The sequence below is a fragment of the Melanerpes formicivorus genome, unplaced genomic scaffold (genome assembly GCF_026170545.1).
Source record: "Melanerpes formicivorus ecotype bairdi unplaced genomic scaffold, bMelFor1.0.p_v2 SCAF_2, whole genome shotgun sequence".
Classification (NCBI taxonomy): Eukaryota; Metazoa; Chordata; class Aves; order Piciformes; family Picidae; genus Melanerpes; species Melanerpes formicivorus.
In genome coordinates this window covers 40,767,597-40,793,516 of record NW_027142354.1, presented here as the reverse complement: position 1 = coordinate 40,793,516, position 25,920 = coordinate 40,767,597, and the positions used below count along the sequence as shown (strand labels likewise).

At 52.3% G+C, this 25,920-nt stretch overlaps 1 protein-coding gene across 1 annotated transcript; it reads right to left on the bottom strand.

Annotated features, from left to right (window-relative positions):
* Nucleotides 1-865: 865 nt before the first annotated feature.
* Nucleotides 866-25,920, bottom strand: DNAJC18 (DnaJ heat shock protein family (Hsp40) member C18). The gene is made up of 7 exons (XM_068157680.1): nt 25,805-25,920; nt 25,542-25,687; nt 21,834-22,019; nt 17,147-17,259; nt 14,830-14,939; nt 9,288-9,460; nt 866-2,547 (listed from the first exon to the last, which is right to left on the bottom strand). Exons 1-7 carry the CDS (start codon nt 25,840-25,842, stop codon nt 2,423-2,425), a joined length of 891 nt encoding a protein of 296 aa, XP_068013781.1. The 5' UTR covers nt 25,843-25,920; the 3' UTR covers nt 866-2,422.

Here is a 25,920-nt window from a genome sequence, read left to right as displayed (position 1 = left end):
CCTCTGCAGCCTTCCTGTAGCTCCCTTCAGGGACTGGAAGGCTGGTGTTAGTTCTCCCTGGAGCCTCCTCTTCTCCAGGCTGAACAATCCCAGTTCTCTCAGCCTGTCCTTGTAGCAGAGGTGCTCCAGCTCCTTGATCATTTCAGGGCTTCCTCTGGACCTGCCCCATCAGGTCCATGTCCTTCCTGTGTTAAGTGCTGCAGAGCCACAGTACTCCAGGTGGGAAAAGCTTTTCTTCTGCAGTGGCCTGCTTTGATTGGTGCCCAGCCTCCCACTGCTGTAATGAAGGGGACAGGGGCACAAAGGGGACACGTTCTGGCACCAGTGGTCCCAATTCCCTGTCCTCAGTCCTAGCCCTCTTGTGCCACCGCACTGGCAAATCATCCTCACTGGGCAGAGCACTGCTCTGTGACTGCACCACCCCCCTCAGGCAGGTGGAGACCCGAAGCCTAAGCCCTACCTAAAGGCAGTTTGAATTCTGGCACTTCTCAAACTTTTGAGCACTTTGTTCCCTAGGTTCAAGCCAAGGCCACCCTGTGCTACTCACAGCTGGTTTTAGGACTGGGGGTAAGAAGAGCCTAGCTCAGCGTTAACAGAGGGCCCTTCTGTGAGGGAGAGGGGAGCACAGCTACTGCCACACAGGGCTGGAGGGCAGAAGCCTGCACCTGCAGTGCCAGCAGCACCTGGAGATGGCCTTTGTGAGAATCTCTCATTCACATGTGGCATCCCCCCAGAGACAGTGGCTCAGGGACAGTGCTCAGATGGAGTAACACTGTTCCCTGCTGCTGCCCAGTATAAGCCATCCTCAACCTGCCTCTAAAGGCCTGGCTTCTCAAAGGAGGATCAAGAAAAAACAGGACACTACTACACAGAGCTTTTTCTTTACAGTACTAACATTGAAACATCCAGAACTGCTCAGCAGAGTAAAAATGTGCTACATCAAAACTGTACCAGAAAAAAACCAAACAAACAGAAGCAGGACCCCTGTAACAGCTGCAACAGAAGAGTCTGCAGACAAAACCAAATCAGAGTGAAACAGCCAGCTGAAAAATAGGCCCATGAGAAGATGACATAAACACAAGTTGTCCTTTCTCTACAGTTTGGCAGACACTGGAGATGGTGCAGCTCACAGGCTCTCAGCTTCTCACCTGCTGGCATCTCAGTCCGTTGTGTCACCACAGAAGGGAACAGGCATGGCCCTCAGGCAGGCAGGGATGGGGCTCAAAGTCAGACAAGGACACCATTACATCCCATAGTCCCTCAGTGGATACATCCCATGGCCCTCAGCCAGACAAGGATGGGCTTAGTCCCATAGCTCAAAGTCAGTCAAGGACAGGACTGCAGCCCATGGTCCTCCAGTGGTTAACATCTCATGGCCCTCCAGCCAGACAAGGATGGGGGGTTGTGCCCCATGGCCCTCCAGTGGTTTACAGCTCATGGCCCTCCAGCCAGACAAGGATGGGGGGTTGTGCCCCATGGTCCTCCAGTGGTTAACATCCCATGACCCTCCAGCCAGACAAGGATGGGGGGTTGTGCCCCATGGTCCTCCAGTGGTTTACAGCTCATGGCTCTCAGATAAGGACATGCTTGTGTCCCATGGCCCTCCAGACAGGTGAGGACATGCTTGTGTCCCATGGCCCTCCAGACAGGTGAGGACATGCTTGTGTCCCATGGCCCTCCAGTCAGGTGAGGACATGCTTGTGTCCCATGGCCCTCCAGTCAGGTGAGGACATGCTTGTGTCCCATGGCCCTCCAGTCAGGTGAGGACATGCTTGTGTCCCATGGCCCTCCAGTCAGGTGAGGACATGCTTGTGTCCCATGGCCCTCCAGTGGTTACATCCCAAGGCCCCCAGTCAGACAGGGACAGGGTTCCATCCGTGGCGTCAGGGGGAGCTGGGAGCCCACTGGGGTGCTCACCTGCAGCAGGTTGCTTGACTCTTCCAAGTCAAGGGTTGGCTGTGATGCTGGCAGAAGAAACAGCTCTGGTAGAAGCAAGGAGGCCCAGGTGGTGTCAGCAGGAGAAGGCTGCTGCAGTCAGCTGCTGGGGGATGGAGTGAACTGCAGGTCCTTGTCAAACACAGCAAGCAAAGGCGCTGGGCTGCTCTCCTGGGGAGTCTGGGTGGCAGACAGACCAGCGATGGAGACAGCTTCCAAACTAAGGGTGTTTCCCAAGGGATTAATGTACAAAGTGCCACTGGTCCTTGGAACCCAATCTAGTGTGTACAGTGTCCATGGTACAGCAGGCACCAGCTCTAGAGCTCAGCTGGGCCCAGCTCTGCACTACACGCAGAAGGAACCACGTACTCAGGTTCTTTACAACAGACTCCTTCCCTTTTCTAGGCAGAGGAAAATCAAAAGGAAAGAAAAAAGGAATTAAATTAAGCCAGCAATAAATAACAAGTCCAGAAGGTGTCTGCCAGGCTCAGCCCCCTTTGTGCATTCCAATCAGACTGGAGAGCTTCTCACAGTGCTCAAGTTTCAGGGATTCTGCTTTCTGCTTTAGCCGCTCGTCTCTGTACAGCTTGGCCAGGTTGGACAAATCAGACTCTGAAAGAAGGGCAAAAAAATGCTTGTTAGGGTGAGTCACAGCATGGTTTGGGCTGGAAAGCACCTCCAAAAGTCATCTAGCCTAACCCCCACTGCACTCAGCAGGAACATCCCCCAAAGCCTTCTTGAGCCTCACCTTCTCTTTAAGGAGAGGCCATCAGGTTCAACCAGGTTGGCTGCTTGGGGAAGCAGCACTTCCATAATTGCCTGGAAACTCAAACAGGTAGAAATGACCCTCCCCAGCAGTGCACTGGGGCAGGGCAACAACCAAACCAAGCCCCAAGACTGATATTATTGCTGTCTACAAAGAAAATGCAGAGTGCAAAAGTATGGCTTAGAAGTCACATGAGATTTGAAATGATGTTCATCCAGAGGGACCTTGACAGGCTGGAGAGGTGGGCACAAGCCAACCTCATGAGGTTCAACAAGACCAAGGGTAGGGTCCTGCAGCTGGGTCGAGGCAATCCCAGGCACAAATCCAGGCTGGGCAGTGACTGGCTGGAAAGCAGCCCTGAGGAGAGAGACTTGGGGGTGCTGGTGGACAAGAAGCTCAACATGAGCTCTCAATGTGCACTTGCAGCCCACAAAGCCAATCAGATCCTGGGCTGCATCAGGAGAAGTGTGGCCAGCAGGGCAAGGGAGGTGATCCTCCCCCTCTACTCAGCTCTGGTGAGACCCCACCTGGAGTACTGTGTCCAGTTCTGGAGCCCCTATTACAAGAGGGATCTGGAGGTGCTGGAAGGTGTCCAGAGAAGGGCCACAAGGATGATCAGAGGGCTGGAGCACCTCTCCTGTGAGGACAGACTGAAGGAGTTGGGGCTGTTCAGTCTGGAGAAGAGAAGGCTCCAAGGTGACCTAATTGTGGCCTTCCAGTATCTGAAGGGGGCCTACAGGAAGGCTGGGGAAGGACTTCTCAGGATCTCAGGTAGTGATAGGACTAGGGGGAATGGAATGAAGCTGGAGGTGGGGAGTTTCAGGCTAGATGTGAGGAGGAAGTTCTTCCCCATGAGAGTGGTGAAGCCCTGGAATGGGTTGTCCAGGGAGGTGGTTGAGGCCCCATCCCTGGAGGTCTTTAAGCCCAGGCTGGATGAGGCTCTGGCCAGGCTGATCTAGTGTGGGGTGTCCCTGGCCATGGCAGGGGGGTTGGAACTAGATGATCCTTGTGGTCCCTTCCAACCCTGACTGATACTATGATACTATGAACTAAAGAATAGCTGATGGCCTTAAAACAAAGGTCTGTGGTTAAGCTGACTGTACTTAGGTTGGAACAATACTCATTAGCAATCCAGGCTGGGGGGTGAGGTGATAGATGGCAGCCCTGTGGAAAAGGACTTGGGGGTGCTGGTGGATGAGAAGCTGGACAGGAGGCAGCAATGGGCACCTGCAGCCAAGAAGGCCAGTGGCAGCCTGGGCTGCATCCAAAGCAGCATGGCCAGAGATGGAGAGAGGGCATCCTGCCTCTCTGCTCTGCTGAGACCTCACCTGCAGGGCTGAGTCCTGATATGGGACCCACAACAGAAGAAGAACATGAACCTCAGGGAGGAGGCCACCAAGATGATCAGAGGGCTGGAGAACCTCTGCTATGAGGAAAGGCTGGAAGTTGGGGTTGTTCAGCCTGGAGAAGAGAAGGCTCCAGGCAGACTTTAGTGCAGCCTTCCAGTATCTAAAGGGGGCTACAAGAAGGCTGCAGAGGAACTGTTTGCAAAGGCCTGCAGGGACAGGATGAGAGACAATGGCTTGGAATGAGAGCAGAGCAGATTTAGATTGGATGTTAGGAACAAGTTCTGCAGCATGAAGGTGGAGGAACACTGCAACAGGTTGCCCAAGGAGGTAGTTGAGGCCCCATCCCTGGAGATACTTAAGGCCAACAAGGCTCTGAGATGCCTGCTGGAGGGGAGGATGTCCCTGCTGACAGCATGAGCTTTGGAGGTCCCTTCCAGCCCAATCCCTTCTATGATTTTATAAAGAGCAGGTGATTGCTTTAAAATCATAATATCACAGTATCAGTCAGGGTTGGAAGGGACCACAAGGATCACCTAGTTCCAACCCCCCTGCCATGGGCAGGGACACCCCACACCAGATCAGGTTAGAGTAACTGCAGGAAGAGGGGGGAGCAGGACACCACCTGGTCTTCTACAGCACTGGGGTGATACTGCTATCTGCCTTTGAGCTAGATCTCATCATGAGATCTCCCCAGGCTGGCAGAGGGGGTCACTCTGCACCTGCCAGTGGTGTTAGAGTGACAAGCCAGGGGGGAAGGATCCTCCTGGCTCTTCCCTGGGGCTGTGTCAGCTGCCTGCAGCTGACTAAGTGATGCAGGCTCTGCCAGACACAGCCCTGCCCACCTGACCCTTAACCACAAGTCTTTTGGCAGGTGCATTCTGCATACTTTTGAGGTAGAGACAACTGGGGCTTTGGTATTGCAACTGCTCAGAACTCCAACTCTTGCTTTGCCCAGAAGTCATCAGAAAGTCTTCTCATTTATTTGCTTTAGCACTGATGGGAGGACCCAAGGGAGCTGGCTGAAAGGCCTCTGTGCCCATTCATTAACAGCACAGTCTTGAATGTACTCTGCCTGCTCTTCCCCCTTCTCCAAAGTGGCACAAGCCTGAAATAATTCCATTGTTTCAGTTATGTCCCTCCCCCCAGCCATTCAAACTGATTTCCCTCAGTAATTCAGAGCACTTCCTTTTGCTGAGGAGGGAAGGAAACCTTCAGCCAGCTTTCTCCCAGCAGAACAATGCAGCTGCAGGATTAGATGCACCTCAGAGGGCCACAGTTAATTGGTCTCTGCAAAGGTCAGAACTTCCCCTCAGCACAGGCTGCCTGGTGACACTCCACTTTCTCAAAGGGCTTCTCCACACCTCCCAAGCCCACCTCATTTTACACAATAATTCAGAGTGGAAAGAGCTTCAATAGGTCCTTTCACATCTTAGGTCCTCTGTCCCTGTCCCACTGACATGCAAAGCCATTTAACCCATCTCCTATGGCTTGAAAAGCTTTAGGAATTGCCAGCCCTCAACCTTTCAGTTCAGATCAGGAATCAATTTTCAGGCTTTTGAACTAAAATGCCACTCAAGGAGTGCCCAGAGCCTTGACAAGCCTGCAGCAGAACTCAAGCTCTGGTAAATGTCTCCCAGTCCAGAAGCCCTGGAGTTCTGCAGGGAAGAATCTTCATTTACATTTCTCCAACTGGGCAACCCTGTCCACTCTAAATGCCTGCAGTCCTCACAGCACTCATCCTGTCAGGTAGGTTTCTTGTGCTTTTCAGTCCTCTACATGGAATTGCTCCTTTGAACCAAGTCCTAGAATACCAAATGCCAACAACAGATCCTTAGCTCTCTCTTGGTTTCAGTTGTATTTGCTACAACTCAGAGCAATCTGCAGCCTTACTTCAGAGTTGTGCTACCACAGCTGGACCACCTCCTGGAGAAAGAACCTGGGCTGTGCTTCTGGTACTTGAACACAGCAAAGGTTTCAGGAGAAATGGCTGGTATTTCTCATTATCTTGTCAGCAGAAGTCAACATGATGGAGTGGGTCTAGAGGAGGCCCACAGAAAGCATCAGGGGGCTGGAGCACCTCTGCTACCAGGACAGGCTGAGGGAGCTGGGGGTGTTCAGTCTGGAGAACAGGAGGCTCCAGGCAGACCTTACAGCAGCTTTCCAGTACAAGAAGGCTGCAGAGAGACTGTTTGCAAAGGCCTGCAGGGATAGCACAAGGGACAATGGTTTGAAATGACAGAAGAGTTGATTTAGAGGGACAAGTTCTGCACCATGAGAGTGGTGGAACACTGCAGCAGGTTGCCCAGGGAGGTGGCTGAGGTCCTGTCCCTGGAGATATTCAAGGTGAGGCTGGACAGGGCTCTGGGCAACCTGATCTAGTGGAGGATGTCCCTGCTGACTGGAGAGGGGTTTGGACTAGATGACCTTTGGAGGTCCCTTCCAAACCATCCTATGATTTAGTGTTGAATGACAGAAAGAAACTTCCAAGGAAGAAATTTGCCTTCTGCCAGCCAGCCTTGTTTGGGTCTGTGTTGGAGCTCTGCCTGTAAGCATCCTGAGATGTCCCTGCTGACTGCAGGGGGTTGGACTGGATGCACTGTGGAGGTCCCTTCCAACCCTCCCCATTCTGTGATTCTATTCTATGCTTTCACACTGTTCTGCAGGGAAGGGAGGAAGCCTGTCTAGGGCAGCACTGTAACAGCAGCTGGCTGAACCAGACACTGACATACCAATTGCTTGTGAAGCTCACTCAGGTAGCTGGAAACCAGTAGCACCCTTGAAGTCCTAAACAACTTTCAAACCCAATCTGTTCCTAGCTAACCAATCCATGGCCATTCTGCTGGTGCTAAGGAGAAATGCACCTTCAGTAAACAAAAGTCCTATTAATAGGCCTTCAACTGCCCAGAATGGGCTGACCATGTGAAGTTAAAACACTCCAACAAGCTTTAATGGACCAAAGTGATGAAGCAACAGCTGACTCAGAGCTGTCTCAACACCTCCAGAGACCTTTTCCCCAGCACTCTGTCTGGCATTCAGTTTATTTTTACCATCCCAGCTGGACCAAGGTTAGCAGAGCCTCTGCTGAGCTCATTACCTGCTTGCTGGCCTGGTAATCATTGTGCAGATGTGGGGGGGGTTAATTACAGTGGTCTCCTCAGGCTACTGCTAATTGTGAACCTTGCAAATGCATCTGCAGGCATGTGACTAATGCAGTCTCTAAGGGCAGAAAGCATCCAAGGAGCCCTGTTCTGCAGGCATCACTTGGCATTCCCTGCTGGATGGATCATCTCCCTACCTCTCTGCCAAACTATCTCTCACAGCCTTGCACACCCTGTTGCCTGTTGCCCATGTTGTTGAGAGCTGCTCAAGAGAGACAGGGAACTATTGGAGAGTCAGAGGAGGCTACAAAAGTGCTGAGGGGCCTGGAACATCTCTGTGAGGAGGAAAGGCTGAGAGCCCTGGGGCTGTTGAGCCTGGAGAAGAGCAGCCCCAGAAGGGATCTGAGCAATGCTCAGCAGAAGATAATAGGTGGGGGGCAAGAGAATGGGGGCAGACTGATCAGTGGTGCCCAGAAACAGGACAGGAGGTTCCACCTGAACACAAGGAAAAACTTTGCTGTGAGGGTGCTGGAGGCCTGGAGCAGGCTGCCCAGAGAGGTTGTGGAGTCTCCTTCTCTGGAGACCTTCCAAACCCCCCTGGCCATTGTGCTCCTGGGCAGGCTGCTGTGGGTGCCCTGCTTTAGCAGGAGGGTGGAACTGGATGATCTCCAGAGGTCCCTTCCAACCCCACCATCCTGGGACTGTGTTATTCTGTACAGCTCCAAAAGCAGCAGGGATTTGCTCTATTGGCAGTGAGCTGTCTCAGTGCCACCTCACAAGTGCTACAACATGGGGTTAAAACATGCCACTGACTGCCTTAGGCCTGATGGGAGCATAACATCTTTGAATGCTCACATTTCTCTGTTCTCCTTTCCTCTATTCAATTCTTGTTTTTAAAAGACAATCTTGACTCTGGTGGAAAGAAGATCTCAAACACATCTAAAGATAGAAAATGCAAATGAGCTCACAGCACAGGCACAGAAGCATGCTCTGAAAACTGACACCAGGCACAGTCCTCTGCAGGACCAACAAAAGCACCTGCACAGGCTGTGGGCTCTTCTGGGGGGACAGGTTGAGAGAGTTGGGGCTGTTCAGCCTGGAGAAGGCTCCAGGGAGGCCTTAGAGAGGCCTTCTAGTAGCTGAAGGGGGCTACAGTAGGGCTGGGGAGGGACTGTTTAGAAGGGCCTGTAGTGAAAGGATGAGAGGTTTTGCTGGGAAAGTTAAGCTAAACTTCTCATGGAAGCAAAAATAATTCTGCTCCAGCAAGGGGAACGTGGAATAGTTGATGCCTGAAGATCTTTTCCAGCCCTAATGATCTCTCAGGGCTTGGTTCTACATTTAAAACATCACTACATGTTACTCCAGGATAAACAAAACTGAGTGGAAGAAAAAGAACTCTCTCAGCTGGTGAAATCTCCTTTCTACTTGTCTCCCCAAATCAGAATACAGAATTAACCAGGTTGGAAAAGACCTTCACAATCATCCAGTCCAACCTATCACCCAACACCATCCAATCGACTCAACCATGGCACTAAGTGCTTCATCCAGTCTCTTTTTGAACACCTCCAGGGATGGTGACTACACCACCTCCCTGGGCAGCACATTCCAATGGCCAATCTCTCTTTCTGGGAAGAATACATCCAGCCTAAACCTCCCCTGGTGCAGCTTGAGACTGTGTCCTCTTGTTCTGGTGCTGGCTGCCTGGGAGAAGAGACAACCCCCACCTGGCTACAACCTCCCTTCAGGTAGTTGTAGAGAGCAATAAGCCTCTGAACCTCCTCTTCTCCAGGCTAAGCAACCCCAGCTCCCTCAGCCTCTCCTCAGAGGGCTGTGCTCCAGACCCCTCCCCAGCCTTGTTGCCCTTCTCTGGACACCTTTGAGCAACTCAACATCTTTCTTGAATTGAGGGGCCCAGAACTGGACACAGCACTCACCAGTGCTGAGTACCACAATGAATTTTGACAGCCCCTCAACAACAGCAAAACTGAGTGTGCAGAGCAGATGTGTGAAACACCAGTGGAAGGCTGGAGCTGTTACAAGCACTGGGAAGTGAGGCTAAGCTTAGCAGTGCTTTGTCAAGCGGAGCCCTCACAGCCACCCAGGGGTCACAGGCAGACACTTGGGACTAAAAGAACTTACTTTGCTGCTTCTCCTTCCAGCAGCTGGTCTGAATATAGTCTATGTAATCTTTTTCAACTGTTTTCTCGAGCTCTTGAAGCTCTGCTCCTTGGTAGTTCCTCTCAAAGTTTTTATCAACATAGTAAGGCACCTGCAAGTTCTCTGTTTCTCTGCTGATAACGTGGCCGATGGACCTGCCAACACAGCGTGGAGAAAGAAGAGCTTTTAGCAGTCCAAAAGCAAAGGAATCAAAGAGAGATGTTTCTCCATACCCACATTCCCAGAGGGCAATATTTACTGCTTCTTTACAGGGACTTTCTGCAGGGCCACAGCTCCCTCAGCCACCCAGCTGGGAAATTACAAGCCCCCGGCACAGCGAGCTGTGCACCTCAAAGAGGATTCAGGTCCCCTCCCCCACATCAAACCACAGGGAAATAGCTAACAGTTGGAGAGATCTACAAAGAACTGGCTCTGGGCCGGCAGTGTTCCTCCCAACCACTCTGTCCCCAGCAGCTCAGTCAAGACACTTCCAAAGCGTAACAGCAAAGTTCATCCCTCTCTGCTCTGGTGAGACCCCACCCGCAGCACTGCATCCAGCTCTGGGGCCCCCAGCATCAAAGGGACCTGGAGCTGCTGGAGCAAGTCCAGGGGAGGCCATGAAGATGATCAGAGGGCTTGGAGAACCTCCTCTATGGGGACAGGCTGGGGGAGTTGGGGCTATTCAGCCTGGAAAAGAGAAAGCTCCAGGGAGAGCTCAGAGCAGCCTTCCTGTACCTGAAGGGCTCCAGGAGAGCTGAGGAGAGACTTTTGACAAGGGCTGGGAGTGCCAGGATGAGAGGGAATGGATTGAAGCTTGAGAAGGGGAGACTTAAACTGGAGATTAGAAAGAAATTCCTTCCAGTGAGGGTGGGGAGACACTGGAAGAGGTTGCCCAGGGAGGCTATGGCTGCCTCCTGCCTGGAGGTGTTCATCGCCAGGCTGGCTGAGGCCTGGGCTGCTGGGAGGTGTCCCTGCCCATGGCAGGGGGGTGAAACTGAATGATCTCTAAGGTCCCTTCCAACCCAAACCATTCTATGAATCTGTGAATGAAGGTTCCACCAACTTCTACCTGCTGGTAACTTGTGGTAAAATTGGTCCAGAGATCCATGGGAGTTAGTAGCAAAGGTAGAGATTAGAGGAATGGGAAAGAGCCTCCATACTGCTTAGGACACACTGCAGTGTGGTCTGGATGTCCCCAGTTTCTGAATCCTTTACTAGAAATAGAAACTGGGAGAAGCTACCCAGGGAAGTGGTGGGGTCCCCATGCCTAGAAGGCCTTTAAAAGCTGTGGGGATGTGGTGCTGAGGGACATGGTTGGGTGGTGACCTGGCAGTGTGGGTGTTGCTGGACCTGAAAATCTGAACCCTCTCTTTCAACCAAAGCAATTCCATGAAATCAGGGGAGACTCAGGGGGGTGCCCTTTCCTTTAGGGCTATCAGCAATCACACAGCACTTACAGGATGGCCAAGGGATCAGGCCCAGCCAGCATGGATTTAGGAAGGGCAGGTCCTGCCTGACCAACCTGATCTCCTTCTATGCTCAGGTGACTGCCTGGTGGATGTGGGGCAGGCTGTGGATGTGGTCTACCTGGACTTCAGCAAGGCCTTTGACACCATCCCCCACAGCAAACTCCTGGCCAAGCTGTCAGCCCATGGCTTGGACAGCAGCACTCTGAGCTGGGTTAGGAACTGGCTGGAGGCTGAGCCCAGAGAGTGGTGGTGAATGGTGCCACATCCAGCTGGCAGCCAGGCACCAGTGGTGTGCCCCAAGGATCAGTGCTGGGCCCTGTGCTCTTTAACATCTTCATTGATGATCTGGATGAGGACATTGAGTCCATCATCAGTAAATTTGCTGATGACACCAAGCTGGGGGCAGGAGTTGATCTGCTGGAGGGTAGAGAGGCTCTGCAGAGGGACCTGGACAGGCTGGGCAGATGGGCAGAGTCCAAGGGCAGGAGACTGAACACATCCAAGTGCCAGGTTCTGCACATTGGCCACAACAACCCCATGCAGTGCTACAGGCTGGGGTCAGAGTGGCCGGAGAGTGGCCAGGCAGAGAGGGACCTGGGGGTGCTGGTTGATGGTAGGCTGAACATGAGCCTGCAGTGTGCCCAGGCAGCCAAGAGGGCCAGTGGCATCCTGGCCTGCATCAGGAACAGTGTGGCCAGCAGGAGCAGGGAGGTCATTCTGCCCCTGTACACTGCACTGGTTAGGCCACACCTCAAGTCCTGTGTCCAGTTCTGGGCCCCTCAGTTTAGGAAGGAGGTTGACTTGCTGGAACGAGTCCAGAGAAGGGCAACGAAGTTGGTGAGGGGTTTGGAGCACAAGCCCTGTGAGGAGAGGCTGAGGGAGCTGGGGTTGCTTAGCCTGGAGAAGAGGAGGCTCAGGGGTGACCTTATCACTCTCTACAACTACCTGAAGGGAGGTTGTAGACAGGTGGGTGTTGGTCTCTTCTCCCAGGCAGCCAGCACCAGAACAAGAGGACACAGTCTCAGGCTGTGCCAGGGGAGGCTTAGGTTGGATGTTAGGAAGAAGTTCTATACAGAGAGAGTGACTGCCCATTGGAATGGGCTGCCTGGGGAGGTGGTGGAGTCACCATCATTGGAGGTGTTCAGGAGGAGACTTGATGGGGTGCTTGGTGCCATGGGTTAGTTGATTAGGTGGGTTGGATTGGTTGATAGGTTGGACATGATGACCTTGAAGGTCTCTTCCAACCTGGTTTGGTTTATTCTAAATAAAAGTAAGTGAAGTGGGGCATGGAGTATCCCAGAGAACATCCTGTAGGCAGAATCAGGCCCCCTGGCACAGCCACTGGGTTAAAGCATGCTCTGATACCACATGGCCTAATTTGAGCAGAGGCTCCCAGGCAGGTTTGCAAATGGCTGCCCAGAGAAAGGGGCAGGCAGCCAAAACACAAAGGTTACACTGCCCAGTGGGATCTAGTTTGCCCCTTCTATCCCCTCAGCTCCTCTGGCCCTTCTCTCTGCCTCTCAGAGGGGTTGCTCCCTTTACATAAACTGTTTATTTCAGTTTTCAGGCTGCCACTGGCTTCTAAGGGTATGATTTGGAGAAGCAGGCTGTGTCCCAGGCTTAGACCTGACTATCTCAGATCAGCAGACGGGGAAGGAATGAAGGGAAGCAGGAGAGATTAGCTGCTCCAGGGGCAGCGTGGGAGGTTCCACATGGGACTGGCACAGATAGCAAAAACACTTGCTCAAAAAGAGAAGTAAAAAAACCTCTACCAAACCACCCCCCAAAAAGCTCCACCCTCGACTTTTTGTGTCAGGTCTACACACTGACATCTTGTGGTACAGAGTAAGACTCAGCTGCTGTGGCAGTGCAAAGGACATCAGCCTAAACCCAAGGACTTTTTGCTGCCCAAAGGGAGCAAGGGGAGTGTCTGGAGCGCTCTGCAGCTCCTGTGTGCAGCAGCTCCTCCAAAAGCTGCTCATTCCCACTGCTATCACAAACAGAGCCAGTGGAGGTGACTGAACCAAGCTCTTCCCCACTACAGAGTTTCCCTCATCCCACCACAGGATGCTGAGAGCAGGAGGGGTTGTTCATAGAATGGTTTAGTTGGAAGGGACCTTAAACATCATCCAGTTCCAAACCCCTGCCATGGGCAGGGACACCTCCCACCAGCCCAGGCTGCTCAAGTTCTCATCCAACCTGGCCTTGATCACCTCCAGGGAAGAGACATCCACAGCCTCCCTGGGCAACCTGTGCCAGTGTCTCCCCACCCTCACTGTACAGAATTTCTTCCTAATCTGCAGTCTTCAGCCTCACAGGCTCAGATGACAGCAGGCCTGGTTGTGCTCCTTGTGCTTTCAGAGCTGGGCAGTCCACTTTGCCCCTGCAGCTCCTGGGACTAGTACTTTAGAGATGTTAAACCTGGGCATTTCAGAGCTTTAATGACCTGGGAAGCCTGACAGTTCTGCCAGTGGCATTCCAGAGGAGATTTGGATTTATACTGCACACCACTGGCTTAATTTTTTAATCACTTGAGCCTGGGAACCTCAGTGGTGGCCCACAGAGCCCTGGGGCTGGGTAAACCAGAGACTGCTGAGCTACACCCACATTCCTGGTGCTGTATCACCATGCAAAAACCATTTCATAGCAGCTGAGAAAGCTTTCTGGCTGGGTGCCTCTATTTGTTCAGCACACAGTAGTACAGTGAAGCTCACCACAGTTAACTTCACAGAATTGTCAGGCTTGGAAGGGACCTCCAAGGATCATCTAGTTCCAAACCCCCTGCCATGGGCAGGGACACTTTCCACTGGATCAGGTTGCCCAGAGCCACATCCAGCCTGGCCTTAAAAACCTCCAGGGATGAGGCTGCCACCACCTCCCTGGGCAACCTGTGCCAGGCTCTCACCACCCTCATGGGGAACAACTTCGTCCTCACATCCAATCTGAATCTCCCCACTTCTAGTTTTGTTCCATTCCTCCCAGTCCTGTCACTGCTTGACACCTTAAAAAGTCCCTCCCCAGCTTTCTTGGAGCCCCCTGCAGATACTGGAAGGCCACAAGAAGGTCTCCTGGGAGCCTTCTCCTCTCCAGACTGCACAACCCCAACCCTCTCAGTCTGTCTCCAGAGCAGAGCAGCTCCAGCCCTCTGCTCATCCTCGTGGCCCTTCTCTGGACACCTTCCCAGCACCTCCAGATTAACTTCACAGCCATAACGTTCTGAAGAACTCCTCAGCACAGCCCTAAGGTATTGCCTTAGTTACAAACGAAGGTCGACAGTAGGCTGAACATGAGCCTGCAGTGTGCCCAGGCAGCCAAGAGGGCCAATGGCATCCTGGCCTGCATCAGGAACAGTGTGGCCAGCAGGGAGGTCATTCTGCCCCTGTACACTGCACTGGTTAGGCCACACCTCGAGTCCTGTGTCCAGTTCTGGGCCCCTCAGTTTAGGAAGGAGGTTGACTTGCTGGAACGAGTCCAGAGAAGGGCAACAAAGTTGGTGAGGGGTTTGGAGCACAGCCCTATGAGGAGAGGCTGAGGGAGCTGGGGTTGCTTAGCCTGGAGAAAAGGAGGCTCAGGGGTGACCTTATCACTCTCTACAACTACCTGAAGGGAGGTTGTAGACAGGCAGAGGTTGGTCTCTTCTCCCAGGCAGCCAGTACCAGAACAAGAGGACACAGTCTCAGGCTGTGCCAGGGGAGGCTTAGGTTGGATGTTAGGAAGAAGTTCTATACAGAGAGAGTGATTGCCCATTGGAGTGGGCTGCCTGGGGAGGTGGTGGAGTCACCATCATTGGAGGTGTTCAGGAGGAGACTTGATGGGGTGCTTGGTGCCATGGGTTAGCTGTTTGGGTGGGTTGGATTGGTTGATGGGTTGGACATGATGATCTTGAAGGTTTCTTCCAACCTGGTTTGGTTTATTCTAAATAAAGGTTTATTCTAAATAAAACTCCAGCATGAGCAGAACAGGACACCAAGGCTCTGCCATCAAACCCAGCTTCCCATCTAGCTCCCTTGCAGCAGAGAGTGGGGACCAGAGGCAGGTGTTTGCAAGTGACTTACGATTTGTAGAAGAGGCTGTAGGGCGGGTTGGTGGCCATCAGCTGAGTTACAACCGACACCACGATGATGATGAAAACAGGCATCAGCTGAAGAAATGCAGAGTAGGAGTTCTGGAAAGAACAGCAATGATTAGTCAAGAGAAGGCCTAGATGGGAAAAAGATGCCTCTCCTCAGAGAAAGATGGCTAAATGTGAACCGAAAGGAAAGAAATGAGGAAGCGGTGTTGGATGGCAGGAGGACGACAGAACTCCCAAACAGCTCTGGAAGAGTTTTCTGAGATGATCAGTAAAGGTTGTTTGGCAGGTCTGTCATCTCCCTCAAATCCTTAAAGCCCTTCTCCCATGATATTTCTTTCACCTACAGCTTTGCCTTTAGAGCCAGGGAACTGCTGGAGATGGTCCAGTGGAGGTTACAAAGCTGCTGAGGAGACTTGGAGCATCTTTGTGAGAAGGAAATGTTGAGAGCCCTGAGGCTGTTGAGCCTGGAGAAGAGCAGCCCCAGAGGGGATATGATGAATGCCAGCAAGAGATAAAGGGTGGGGGGCAAGAGGCTGGGGCCAGACTATTGTCAGTGGTGCCCAGAGGCAACAGGCATAAATTGGAAGCCAGGAGGTTCCACCTAAACAGGAGGAGAAGCTTCTTTGGTGTGAGGGTGCTGGAGGCCTGGAGCAGACTGCCCAGAGAGGTTGTGGAGTCTCCTTGTCTGGAGAGCTTCCAGCCCCCCCTGGTCATTGTGATCCTGGGCAAGCTGCTGTGGGTGCCCTGCTTTAGTAGGGGGTGGGATTGGAGCCTACAGGAAGGCTTTTCATGAGGGTGTCTAGAGACAGGACAAGGGGGAATGGTTTGAAGCTGAGGGATAGCAGGGTTAGAGTGGATCTTAGGAAGAAGTTCTCCAGGAGGAGGGTGGAGAGACTCTGGAACAGTCTGCCCAGAGGTTGTGGATACCTCCTCCCTGGCAGTGTTCAAGACCAGGCTGGATGAGGCCTTGAGCAACCAAGTCTAGTTGAGAGGTGTCCCTGCCCATGGGAGGGAGGTTGGAGGAGATGATCTCTGAGGTCCCTTCCAACCTAAGTAATTTTGTGATTCTATGATCCTAAGAGGTCTTCCCCCCCCCATGCTGGGCTTCCTTCACAAGGCAACATATGTCCACAGTGGTGTAGCTGTCAGTGATTAGCTGACAGCCCAGCCTGAAGGAACAGGCTGCAACCCCTCTTTGTGCACAGCACTTTCTGTGCATCTTCTCTGCTCTGCTACCTGCACTCTCAAAATCTCAAATCTCCTTTCCCACCACTGGATGAATTGGCTGAGAAATAAAGGGTTAAGAGACCCTACATAGTGTGACCTGGGGCTTTATTGTTTGGATGAATTCAGTAGAACAAAAGAGTGGAAAAAACACTGAAGAGAAAACACAGAAGTTTACTTCTGTCTTTGGTTCTAAACTGGCTTCTAAAATTCCTTTTCTTAGGCAGGAGCAAAATATAACCTGCCCCTGTTTAGGCTTTGCCCTCTGCCCTGGGAGAGCAGCAAGGATGCCTGATGCAGTAGTAAGTAGGATCCCTTTGCCTTAGCTTAGCTGTGGATGAAGGCTTTTCAGAGCTTGATTGGAAGAGACACATGGGGAAAAATTCATCTTCCCATGAGAATGATCTCAGGTTAACAGACTGCCCCCAGAGGAAGGTTATCCCAAGCCAGCTGGCATGTGAGTATGTGTGGCAGCAGCAAATGACACCTGGTGTCTCATCTGGAGGTTTCAGATGGTAGGAATGCAACCCAAATCCATTCTGCCCCAGGTGGGAAGAAGCTTAGGCAGCACCTGGGCAGATGTGGTGGATGAATTGCTCCAGAAGGACAGGTCAGTGCTGTCATATCCATTGTCAGTCCACAATCAGACTAATTGCTGCTGGATTACCAAGCTGTTGGAGTTTGCAAAAAGCAACCACCAGAGAAAACACTCAGTGACAGAAACTCCAGGGCCTGTGAGCCTACCAGTACACTGAATCTGTAAAGCAGTGATCAATAAAGGACAATCCAGTTACTTCTGAAAACATTTTGGCTGCAACATGGATGGGAAAGTCTGCCCTGGCTTCAGATGCAGAAATGGACCTCTCACCCTAGGGAAATAGTTAAGCCCAAGGGAGGCTGCCCAGAGAGCTTTTGGAGTCTCCTGCTCTGGAGACGTTCAAAGCCCTCCTGGATGTGCTTCTGTGTGACCTGCCCTGGGTGACCCTGCTTTGGCAGGGGAGTTGGAGTGGATGATGTGTGGAGGTCCCTTCCAACCCCTACCATTGTGTGATTCTGTGATCCCTCTTCCTGGCTACCTGTGGCCTGTTTTCTTCCTCCTCTTGCTCCTGTGTCCACGCTCTTTCAGCTCGGTGCCGCCGTGGGTAATAGTGTGAGTCTCTGGCTACATTTGAGAACATGTGGATATTTCCTGGGGAAAAGAAACCAAGAGACAGCTGTGATGTCCATCCTCCTGCTGCTACTCACCCAGTGCTCTGGCATTCCAGTTGCTCATCCAGGCTTAGAGCAGACCACCTGAACCAGGGCTGGGATTGAAAAGCACAAACACATCGAACAGATTTGTCGCTCCCAAATGTGCAGCAGAGATATGGAAGAGCCTGCCCCAAGATCACCTTAATTGAACTCAAAACTGCAGAAACAGGCTGTAATTTTGCTTGTGAACACTACTGTTGTCACATTCACTTGCAAGGCTGCAGCTGGTGCTGCATCCCCAGGCTCTGAGCAGAATTCAGTTGCTTCACCAGACTCAAGGCATGATTTATAGTCTCATAATGACCGAATATGGTTGCCCACATTCATTTCTAGTGCCTTCAAGCTATTAATAGTTTCACTTCATCACTTTATAATAAGGCCAGCAGATGGAGAGAGGTGATTCTGCCACTTTGCTCTGGGAAGAGCTCACATGGAGGACTGTGTCCAGATCTGGAGCACTCAACACAAGAGATACGGACCTGATGGAGTGGGTCCAGAGGAGGGCTGTGAAAATGGTCAGGGGGTTGGAGCACCTCTGGTGTGAGGACAGTAACCTATTCAGTATTCCTAAGGTTGGAAGAGACCTCAAAGATCATGGAGTCCAACCTGTCACCACAGACCTCATAACTAGAATAGGAAGGACACTACTGCCCACTGCAGGCTTGAACTCACGACCTTCCCATTAAGGGTCTGATGCGCTACCAGACAGGCTGAAGGAGCTGGGGGTGCTCAGCCTGGAGAAGAGAAGGCTCCAGGCAGACCTTAGAGCAGCTTTCCAGTACCTGAAGGAGGCTACAAGACTGCAGAGGGACTGTTTGCAAAGGCCTGCAGTGACAGCAGAAGGAACAATGGTTTGAAAGGAGAACAGAGCAGGTTTAGATTGGATGTGAGGAACAAGTTCTGCACCATGAGAGTGGTGGAATACTGCAGCAGGCTGCCCAGGGAGGTGGTTGAGGCCCCAACCCTGGAGATACTCAAGGTCAGGCTCAACAAGACTCTGTGCATCTTCACCTAGTAGAAGATGCCCCTGCTGACTGCAGAGGGCTTGGACCAGACAACCTTCAGAGGTCCCTTCCAACCCACCCCATTCTGTGATTCTCTAAGGAAAGAGATTTAAAGTCCAAATGTTTTGAGTAAAAAGGAACAATTCAGGATTTCCTTTCTTGAGCACTGACTGCAGCTGAGTTATTTTTAACCACTCTAAACTGAGCAAAGAGTTGCTGCTTGGATTTGAAGCCCCAACTCTGATTTTTATCACCATATGAGTATCTTAATAACAGCTGTGCTCTCCTTTTGCAATACAGAATGTCTTTGTGTTAGGGAATTGCAGTCTGTGGCCTTATCACACCACCAGAACTGCACAGCTATTTATAAGCCCTGGCAATGATGTCACTTCATTTTATACCCTTACAGTGTCCTTTCTCTGAGTTGCTCAAAGAGTTCAGCAAGAAGCCTGGAAGGAAGTGACCTTTGCTGTGGTCACAGCATCTGTTTAGTTGCTAGGCTGAAGATTTTCCCAAGGGTCTCAGGATGCTTGCAGGCAGAGCTCCAACACAGACCCAAACAAGGCTGGCTGGCAGAAGGCAAATTTCTTCCTTGGAAGTTTCTTTCTGTCATTCAACACTGAATCATAGGATGGTTTGGGAGTGACCTCCAAAGGTCATCTAATCCAAACCCTGCTCCAGTCAGCAGGGACATCCTCCATTAGATCAGGTTGCCCAGAGTCCTGTCCAGCCTCACCTTGAATATCTCCAGGGACAGGACCTCAGCCACCTCCCTGGGCAACCTGCTGCAGTGTTCCACCACTCTCATGGTGCAGACCTTGCTCCTAACATCCAATCTAAATCAGCTCTTCTCTCATTTCAAACCATTGTCCCTTGTGCTGTCCCTGCAGGCCTTTGCAAACAGTCCTTCTGCAGCCTTCTTGTAGCCTCCTTCAGGTACTGGAAGGCTGCTCTAAGGTCTCAAGCTTCAATCCATTCCCTCTCATCCTGGCACTCCCAGCCCTTGCCAAAAGTCTCAGCTCCCCTGGAGCCCCTTCAGGTACTGGAAGGCTGCTCTGAGGTCTCAAGCTTCAATCCATTCCCTCTCATCCTGGCACTCCCAGCCCTTGCCAAAAGTCACAGCTCTCCTGGAGCCCCTTCAGGTACTGGAAGGCTGCTCTGAGGTCTCAAGCTTCAATCCATTCCCTCTCATCCTGGCACTCCCAGCTCTTGTCAAAAGTCACAGCTCTCCTGGAGCCCCTTCAGGTACTGGAAGCTGCTCTAAGGTCTCCCCGGAGCCCTCTCTTCTCCAGGCTGAACACCCTCAGCTCCCTCAGCCTGTCTCCATAGCAGAGCTGCTCCAACCCCCTGATCATCTTGGTGGCCTCCTCTGGACCTGCTCTAGCAGATATAAGTCCTTCCTGTGCTAAGGGCTCCAGAGTTGGGACACAGCACTGCAGGTGAGGTCTCAGCAGAGGGGCAGGATCCCCTCTCTCCATCTCTGGCCATGCTGCTTTGGATGCAGTCCAGGCTGCCATTAGCCTTCTGGGCTGCAAGTGCCCATTTGTGGCTCATGCCCAGCTTCTCATCCACCACACTCCCAAGCCCTTTTTTGCAGGGCGGCTTTCAATTTCATCATACCTCAGCTTGGATTGGTATCTATTGATAATGAATCCTCCCAACTCTTCAATTTCTTGTCCTCTTATCAACCCAGTGTGGAATTACCATGCTGAACTTGGCTCACTTTGCACACAAGGGAAAACTTCTCTACTTCCACCTAAACAGGAGGAGAAACTTGTTTGGTGTGAGGGTGCTGGAGGCCTGGAGCAGGCTGCCCAGAGAGGTTGTGGAGTCTCCTTCTCTGGAGAGCTTCCAAACCCCCCCTGGCCAATTGTGCTCCTGGGCAAGCCACTGCATGTGCCCTGCTTTAGCAGGAAGGTTGGACTGGGTGATCACCAGAGGTCCCTCCCAACCCCACCATGCTGGCATTCTAGAACTGATCAACCACATTTTGAAAGCAAGCTGAGATGCTCTGAACTGCATGATGCTCCCACATAGACTAAGGTGATGGGAAGCTTCTAAACCACTATTTGTACATACTACTTGTAGTAAGTGGTGGGGATGGTACTTTATATCTTAGAGGTGAGAAAGACTACAAGAGTGGCAAGGCAATTTGTTAGATACTGCCAGGAAGATCCTTGAGCTTCCCTTGCCTTTCAGATTTAACCCAAACCTGTATTCCACTCATCCTGCAGGACCTTCCTAGCTTTACTGCAAACACAAAAGCCAGGGCAGGGCTGAGACACACACAGAGGTGCTACAGGTAGGGAAGAATCTAGTGCTGTTACTGGACACTGTATATCCAGTAACAGCTGCCTGGCATCACTTTCTGGGCTAAGGAGTTTTAATTTCTTTCCCAGATGCAAGCTGCTGCAGGCCAAAATATCTCCTGTGTTCCACTTGTTACAGGGGCACTGAGATCACCGTGCCAGGAGCTGCTGCCACGCTGTAAAGTGTCCCAAGAACAGCACTACCAGCAAAGACACCTCTGAACCCTTCCTCCATCACACCTATTTTACCCCCCATGTCACTTTTGGCTTCAGACAATGGAGGCAATGAAGGCAGCAAGAAAAAGAAAGGTTTCCAGCTACAGCTGATGTTAAAATGTTGCCTACCCAAGGACCAAACAGCTTAACCCCGTGCCAGGCTGAAATGTTCCTGCCTAAAATTACTGGCAGAACCTTTAAATGAGAGAGTGGGAGGTTGAGAACTTCCCCCTGCAGCAACAGCCAGGGCCCCACTGGCAGCTCTCTCTTCCAGGTGCGTTCCTGGAGAGCAGTGCTGGGCTTTGACAACCTATGTTGATGAATCCACACTTTAAATCCTGCCTCAAGGAAACTCTTCCAGGTATAAAAAGCTGGGATGGGAGAAAAGGGCCAGAGAAGGGCCACAGGGATGAGCAGAGGGCTGTGCAGAGGGCTGCAGCACCTCTCCTATGAGGACAGGCTGAGAGAGTTGGGGCTGTTCAGTCTGGAGAAGAGAAGGCTCCCAGGAGACCTTCTTGTGGCCTTCCAGTATCTGCAGGGGGCTCCAAGAAAGCTGGGGAGGGACTTTTTAAGGTGTCAGGGAGTGACAGGACTGGGGGGAATGGAGGAAAACTAGAAGTGGGGAGATTCAGATTGGATGTGAGGAAGAAATTCTTCCCCATGAGGGTGGTGAGAGCCTGGCACAGGTTGCCCAGGGAGGTGGTGGCAGCCTCATCCCTGGAGGTTTTTAAGGCCAGGCTGGATGTGGCTCTGGGCAACCTGATCCAGTGGAAAGCGTCCCTGCCCTTGGCAAGGGGGTTGGAACTGGCTGATCCTTGAGGTCCCTGCCAACCCTGACAGTTCTGTGATGCTATGATTCTAAAGAGTCACTGCAAAGCAGTTGTTCTTCTTCCCAGGTGTATCATCAACCCACCCAGCAGCACCCAGAGAAGCTCAACTGCCTTGATGGTCTGGCAGTGGCAGTTCAGTGCAGAGATACTGACCTGTAGGGAAGTGCCCCCCAAAAAAGACATTGAATATTTCTTCTGGTGTAATGTCTGCTTCAAACTCAGTGTAGTAGTCGTAGTGCCTGGCGGGGCCGGTGCTGAGGTGCTCCTGCTCGCTGCCCAGCTCGTCGTACCGCAGGCGCTTCTCTGGGTTGCTCAGGACTGCAAAGGCATTGCCTATGGCTGCAGAGGGAATGCACAGGAGGAGGACTGGTCACACCAGGGACAAACAGCAGTCTGCTGATGGTACCAAACTGGGAGGCTTGGCTGAGACTCCTAAGGCTGTGCAGCCATGCAGCGAGACTTGGACAAAACAGAGAGCTGGGCAGAGAGGAACCTAATGAGGCTCAACAGGGATGAGTGCAGAGCCCTGCACCAGAGAAGGAAGAATAAGCTGCAGCAGGACAGGCTGGGAGGTGATCTGCTGCAGAGCAGCCCTGGGCAGAAGGACCTGGGAGTCTAGTGCATAACAAGTTCTGCATGGGGCAGCAATGTGCCCTGGTGGCCACTGGGGTCCTGGGCTGCATTCAGAGCAGTGTGTCCAGCAGATCCAGGGAGGTTCTCCTCCTCTACTCTGCCCTAGTGAGGCCCCACCTGGAATACTGCATCCAGTTCTGGACTTCTCAGTTCAAGAGGGACAGGGATCTACTTGAGGGAGTCCAGTGGAGGGCCACAAGGATGCTGAAGGGACTGGAGCACTGCCTTATGGGGCAAGGGTGAGAGCCCTGGGGCTGTTCAGTCTGGAGAGGAGAAGACTGAGAGGGATCCAATCAATGCATATAAATATCTGAGGGCTGGGGGTCAGGAGGGAGGAGACAGGGACAGCCTCTGCTCACTTGTGCCCTGTGATAGTACAGGGAGCAAGGTAAGCTACAGCACAGGAAGTTCCACCTCAATGTGAGGAAGAACTTCTTCACTGTAAGGCTCACAGAGCACTGGAACAGGCTGCCCAGAGAGGTTGTGGAGTCTCCTTCTCTGGAGCCTTTCCAGCCCTGTCTGGATGTGTTCCTGTGTGACCTGTGCTGGATTCTCTGGTCCTGCTCTGGCAGGGGGATTGGACTCAAGGATCTCCAGAGGTCCCTTCCAACCCCTAACATCCTGTGAGCCTGTAATCAGCCATGGGAATGACCTCCCCAGGAAAGTGGTGGAGTCCCCAGCATTGGACACTGTTAGGATTCAGCTGGACAAGGTGCTGGACCAGCTTGTCTAGACTGTGCTTGTCTAGACCAATAAAGGTTGGACCAAATGATCCTCAAGGGCCCTTGGGATTCACAGAACCAGAGAATTGTTTTGGTTGGAAAAACCTTGTGAGATCATCCAGCCCAACCATCAACCCACCCACCGTGGCCACTAAACCATGTCCTCAAGTGCCATGGCCACACATTTCTTGAACACCTCCAGGGATGGGGACTCCACCACCTCCCTGGGCAGCCTGTGCCAATCCCTGACCACTCTTCCAGCAAAGAAATCTTTCCTCATCTCCAACCCAACCCTCCCCTGGCACAATTTTAGGCCATTTCCTCTTGTTCCATCACCTGATACTAGGAGCAGTATGGTATCACACAGTATTTCCAGATATTAGATAAGAAGAGGAATTAAAAAAGCCCCAACAGGCCTAGGAAATGTGTGCTTGACCCAAGACTGAGTCACTTCTGAAGGAGCTGCCTTTGTGAATGAGGTGTCAGGGCACCATTATCACCTGTGATGGAACCCTACATCCTGCTAGGGCTGACAGCAGGAGAAAGACAAAAGTGTTGAGGATGCAGGGAGTTGAAATATCTGTAAAGCTGAGGTGAGAGAGCCACAACAGTCAAGAGACTGAGTGAGAATGTAACATTTTATCACACCAAAGAGCACCTCCATAGCCACCTAACACAAAGTTAATAACCTCTGAGACTAACTGAAAGGCAGAACCAGGCTCCAAGCTGCTCTGGGAACCTGTGAGGCTGCACAGCATTTCTGCTTCACACTTCAAACCACCCAGCAGTATTCAACTGATTCACCTTCTTCCTTTATCTGTGACATAACAGGGCTGCAAACAAGCTCACAGAATCATGGAATTGTTTAGGATGGAGAAGACCTCTAAGAGCATTGAGTCCAACCATGATGGTTCATTGAGAAATACAACCCTGGCACAAAACATAAAGCAAAGACCTTCAAAAGCTCCTTATTCATAGTGTTATAGAATGGTTTGGGGTGGAATGGACCTTAAAGATCATCTAGTTCCAACCCCCTGCTAAGGGCAGGGACACTTCCTACTGGAACACCTTGCTCAAGGGCCCCTCTAGCCTGGCCTTGAACACTTCCAGGCTTGGAGCCTCCACAGCTTCCCTGGGCAACCCATTCCAGTGCCTCACCACTCTCCTGGTGAAGAATCTCTTCCTAAGGTTTAATCTAAATCAAGCTTGTGAAGCCATCACTCCTCATCTTATCACTCCCTGCCTTGTCCTAAAAAAGTCCCTCCCCAGCTCTCCTGTAGCCACCTTGAAATACTGGAAGGCTGCTCTAAGGTCTTCCTGGAGCCTTCTCCAGGCTGAATAATCCCAACCCTCTACTCTGCCCTGGTGAGATCTCATCTCAGGTACTGCATTCAGTTCTGGGCTCCCCAGTTTAAGAGGATCTGCTGGAGAGGGTCCAGCAGAGGGCAACGAAGATGATTAAGGGGACTGGAGTGCTGCCTTACGAGGAGAGGCTGAGGGACCTGGGGCTGGGTAGTCTGGAAAAGAGAAGACTGAGAGGGGATCTAAGAAATGTTCATAAATATCTGAGGGCTGGGGGTCAGGAGGGAGGGGACAGGCTCTGCTCACTTGCTCCCTGTGATAGGACAAGGAGCAATGGATGTATGCTGCAGCACAGGAGGTTCCACCTCAACACAACGGGGAACTTCTTTACCCTCAGGGTCACAGAACACTGGCACAGGCTGCCCAGAGAGGCTGTGGAGTCTCCCTCTCTGGAGACTTTCAAGGCCCAACTGGATGCATTCCTCTGTGACATGAGCTAGGTTGTATGGTCCTGCTCTGGCGGGGTGGGGGTGTTGGACTAGATGATCTCTTTGGGTACCTTCGAACCCCTAACATCCTGTGAGCCCTCTCAGCCTGTCCTGACAGCAGAGGGGTTCCAGCCCTTGCACCATAGTTTTAGCCTCCTCTGGACCCACTAAGCAGGACTGTGATGAGTATCTTCTTCTCCTCACGCTGCCTTGCAGGGCTGCTGCAGACAGCATGGAAAAAGCAAACGGTGTCACAGAGTTCAGACACCGACATGGTGGGCACAGGTCTGGATGGCTGAAAACCCACACACAGGATATTGGGAGTCCAATCTCATCTGCCTGAAGCTATATATATGTATATATATATATGAAGATAGTTTTATTTCTAGCACAGAGCAGCTATTGATTACACAACACCACACTCTCCTGCACGGCCAGCATCACCTCCAAGCACTGCTCTGAACCCCTAGCAGCACCCAGGAAGGAGGTTTGGGATACTTTTCGCTTTGCTCCTAATGGCAGTCTGTATTCGGGGGATGAAAAGGCAAATCTCGCCGAGCAGCTGCAGGATTTTGTGGCGCTGTCCGTGCCCGTCTCTAAGCCCAACACCGATCGGTGGGCCCGGGCGATGCCTTGACGCCAGGCACAGCGCGGAGGCAGGCTGCCCTGCTTTGCACCTTGCCTTAGGGCTTGGGGGCCGATCCCCCCCCCCTCACCTTTGAACGCCTCGGTGGCGCCGGGAGCGCGGTTCTTGTCAGGGTGAAATTTCAGGGCCAGTTTGCGGTAGGCTTTCTTCAGCTCCTCCTCGCTGGCGTCCCTCTCTACCCCCAGGATCTCATAGTAGTTCCGACACCGCTTGATTCTGCAACCGAACACAAGGTTACCGCCACCGTTTCACCCCCTACACCACACCGCAGGCCCCCACCATACGCCCCCTAAACCCCCCAACTCCCGGCCCGCCGCCCCGGGCCCTTCTCACCGCCGCACGCCGTCCAACTGCTCCGCCGTGTAGGTCATGGCGGCTGCGGCGGGCCGCGGGGCAGCCAGCCCGCCCGCCCCCCACGCGCCTCACCGCCCGCGGCCCCGGCCCGCCCG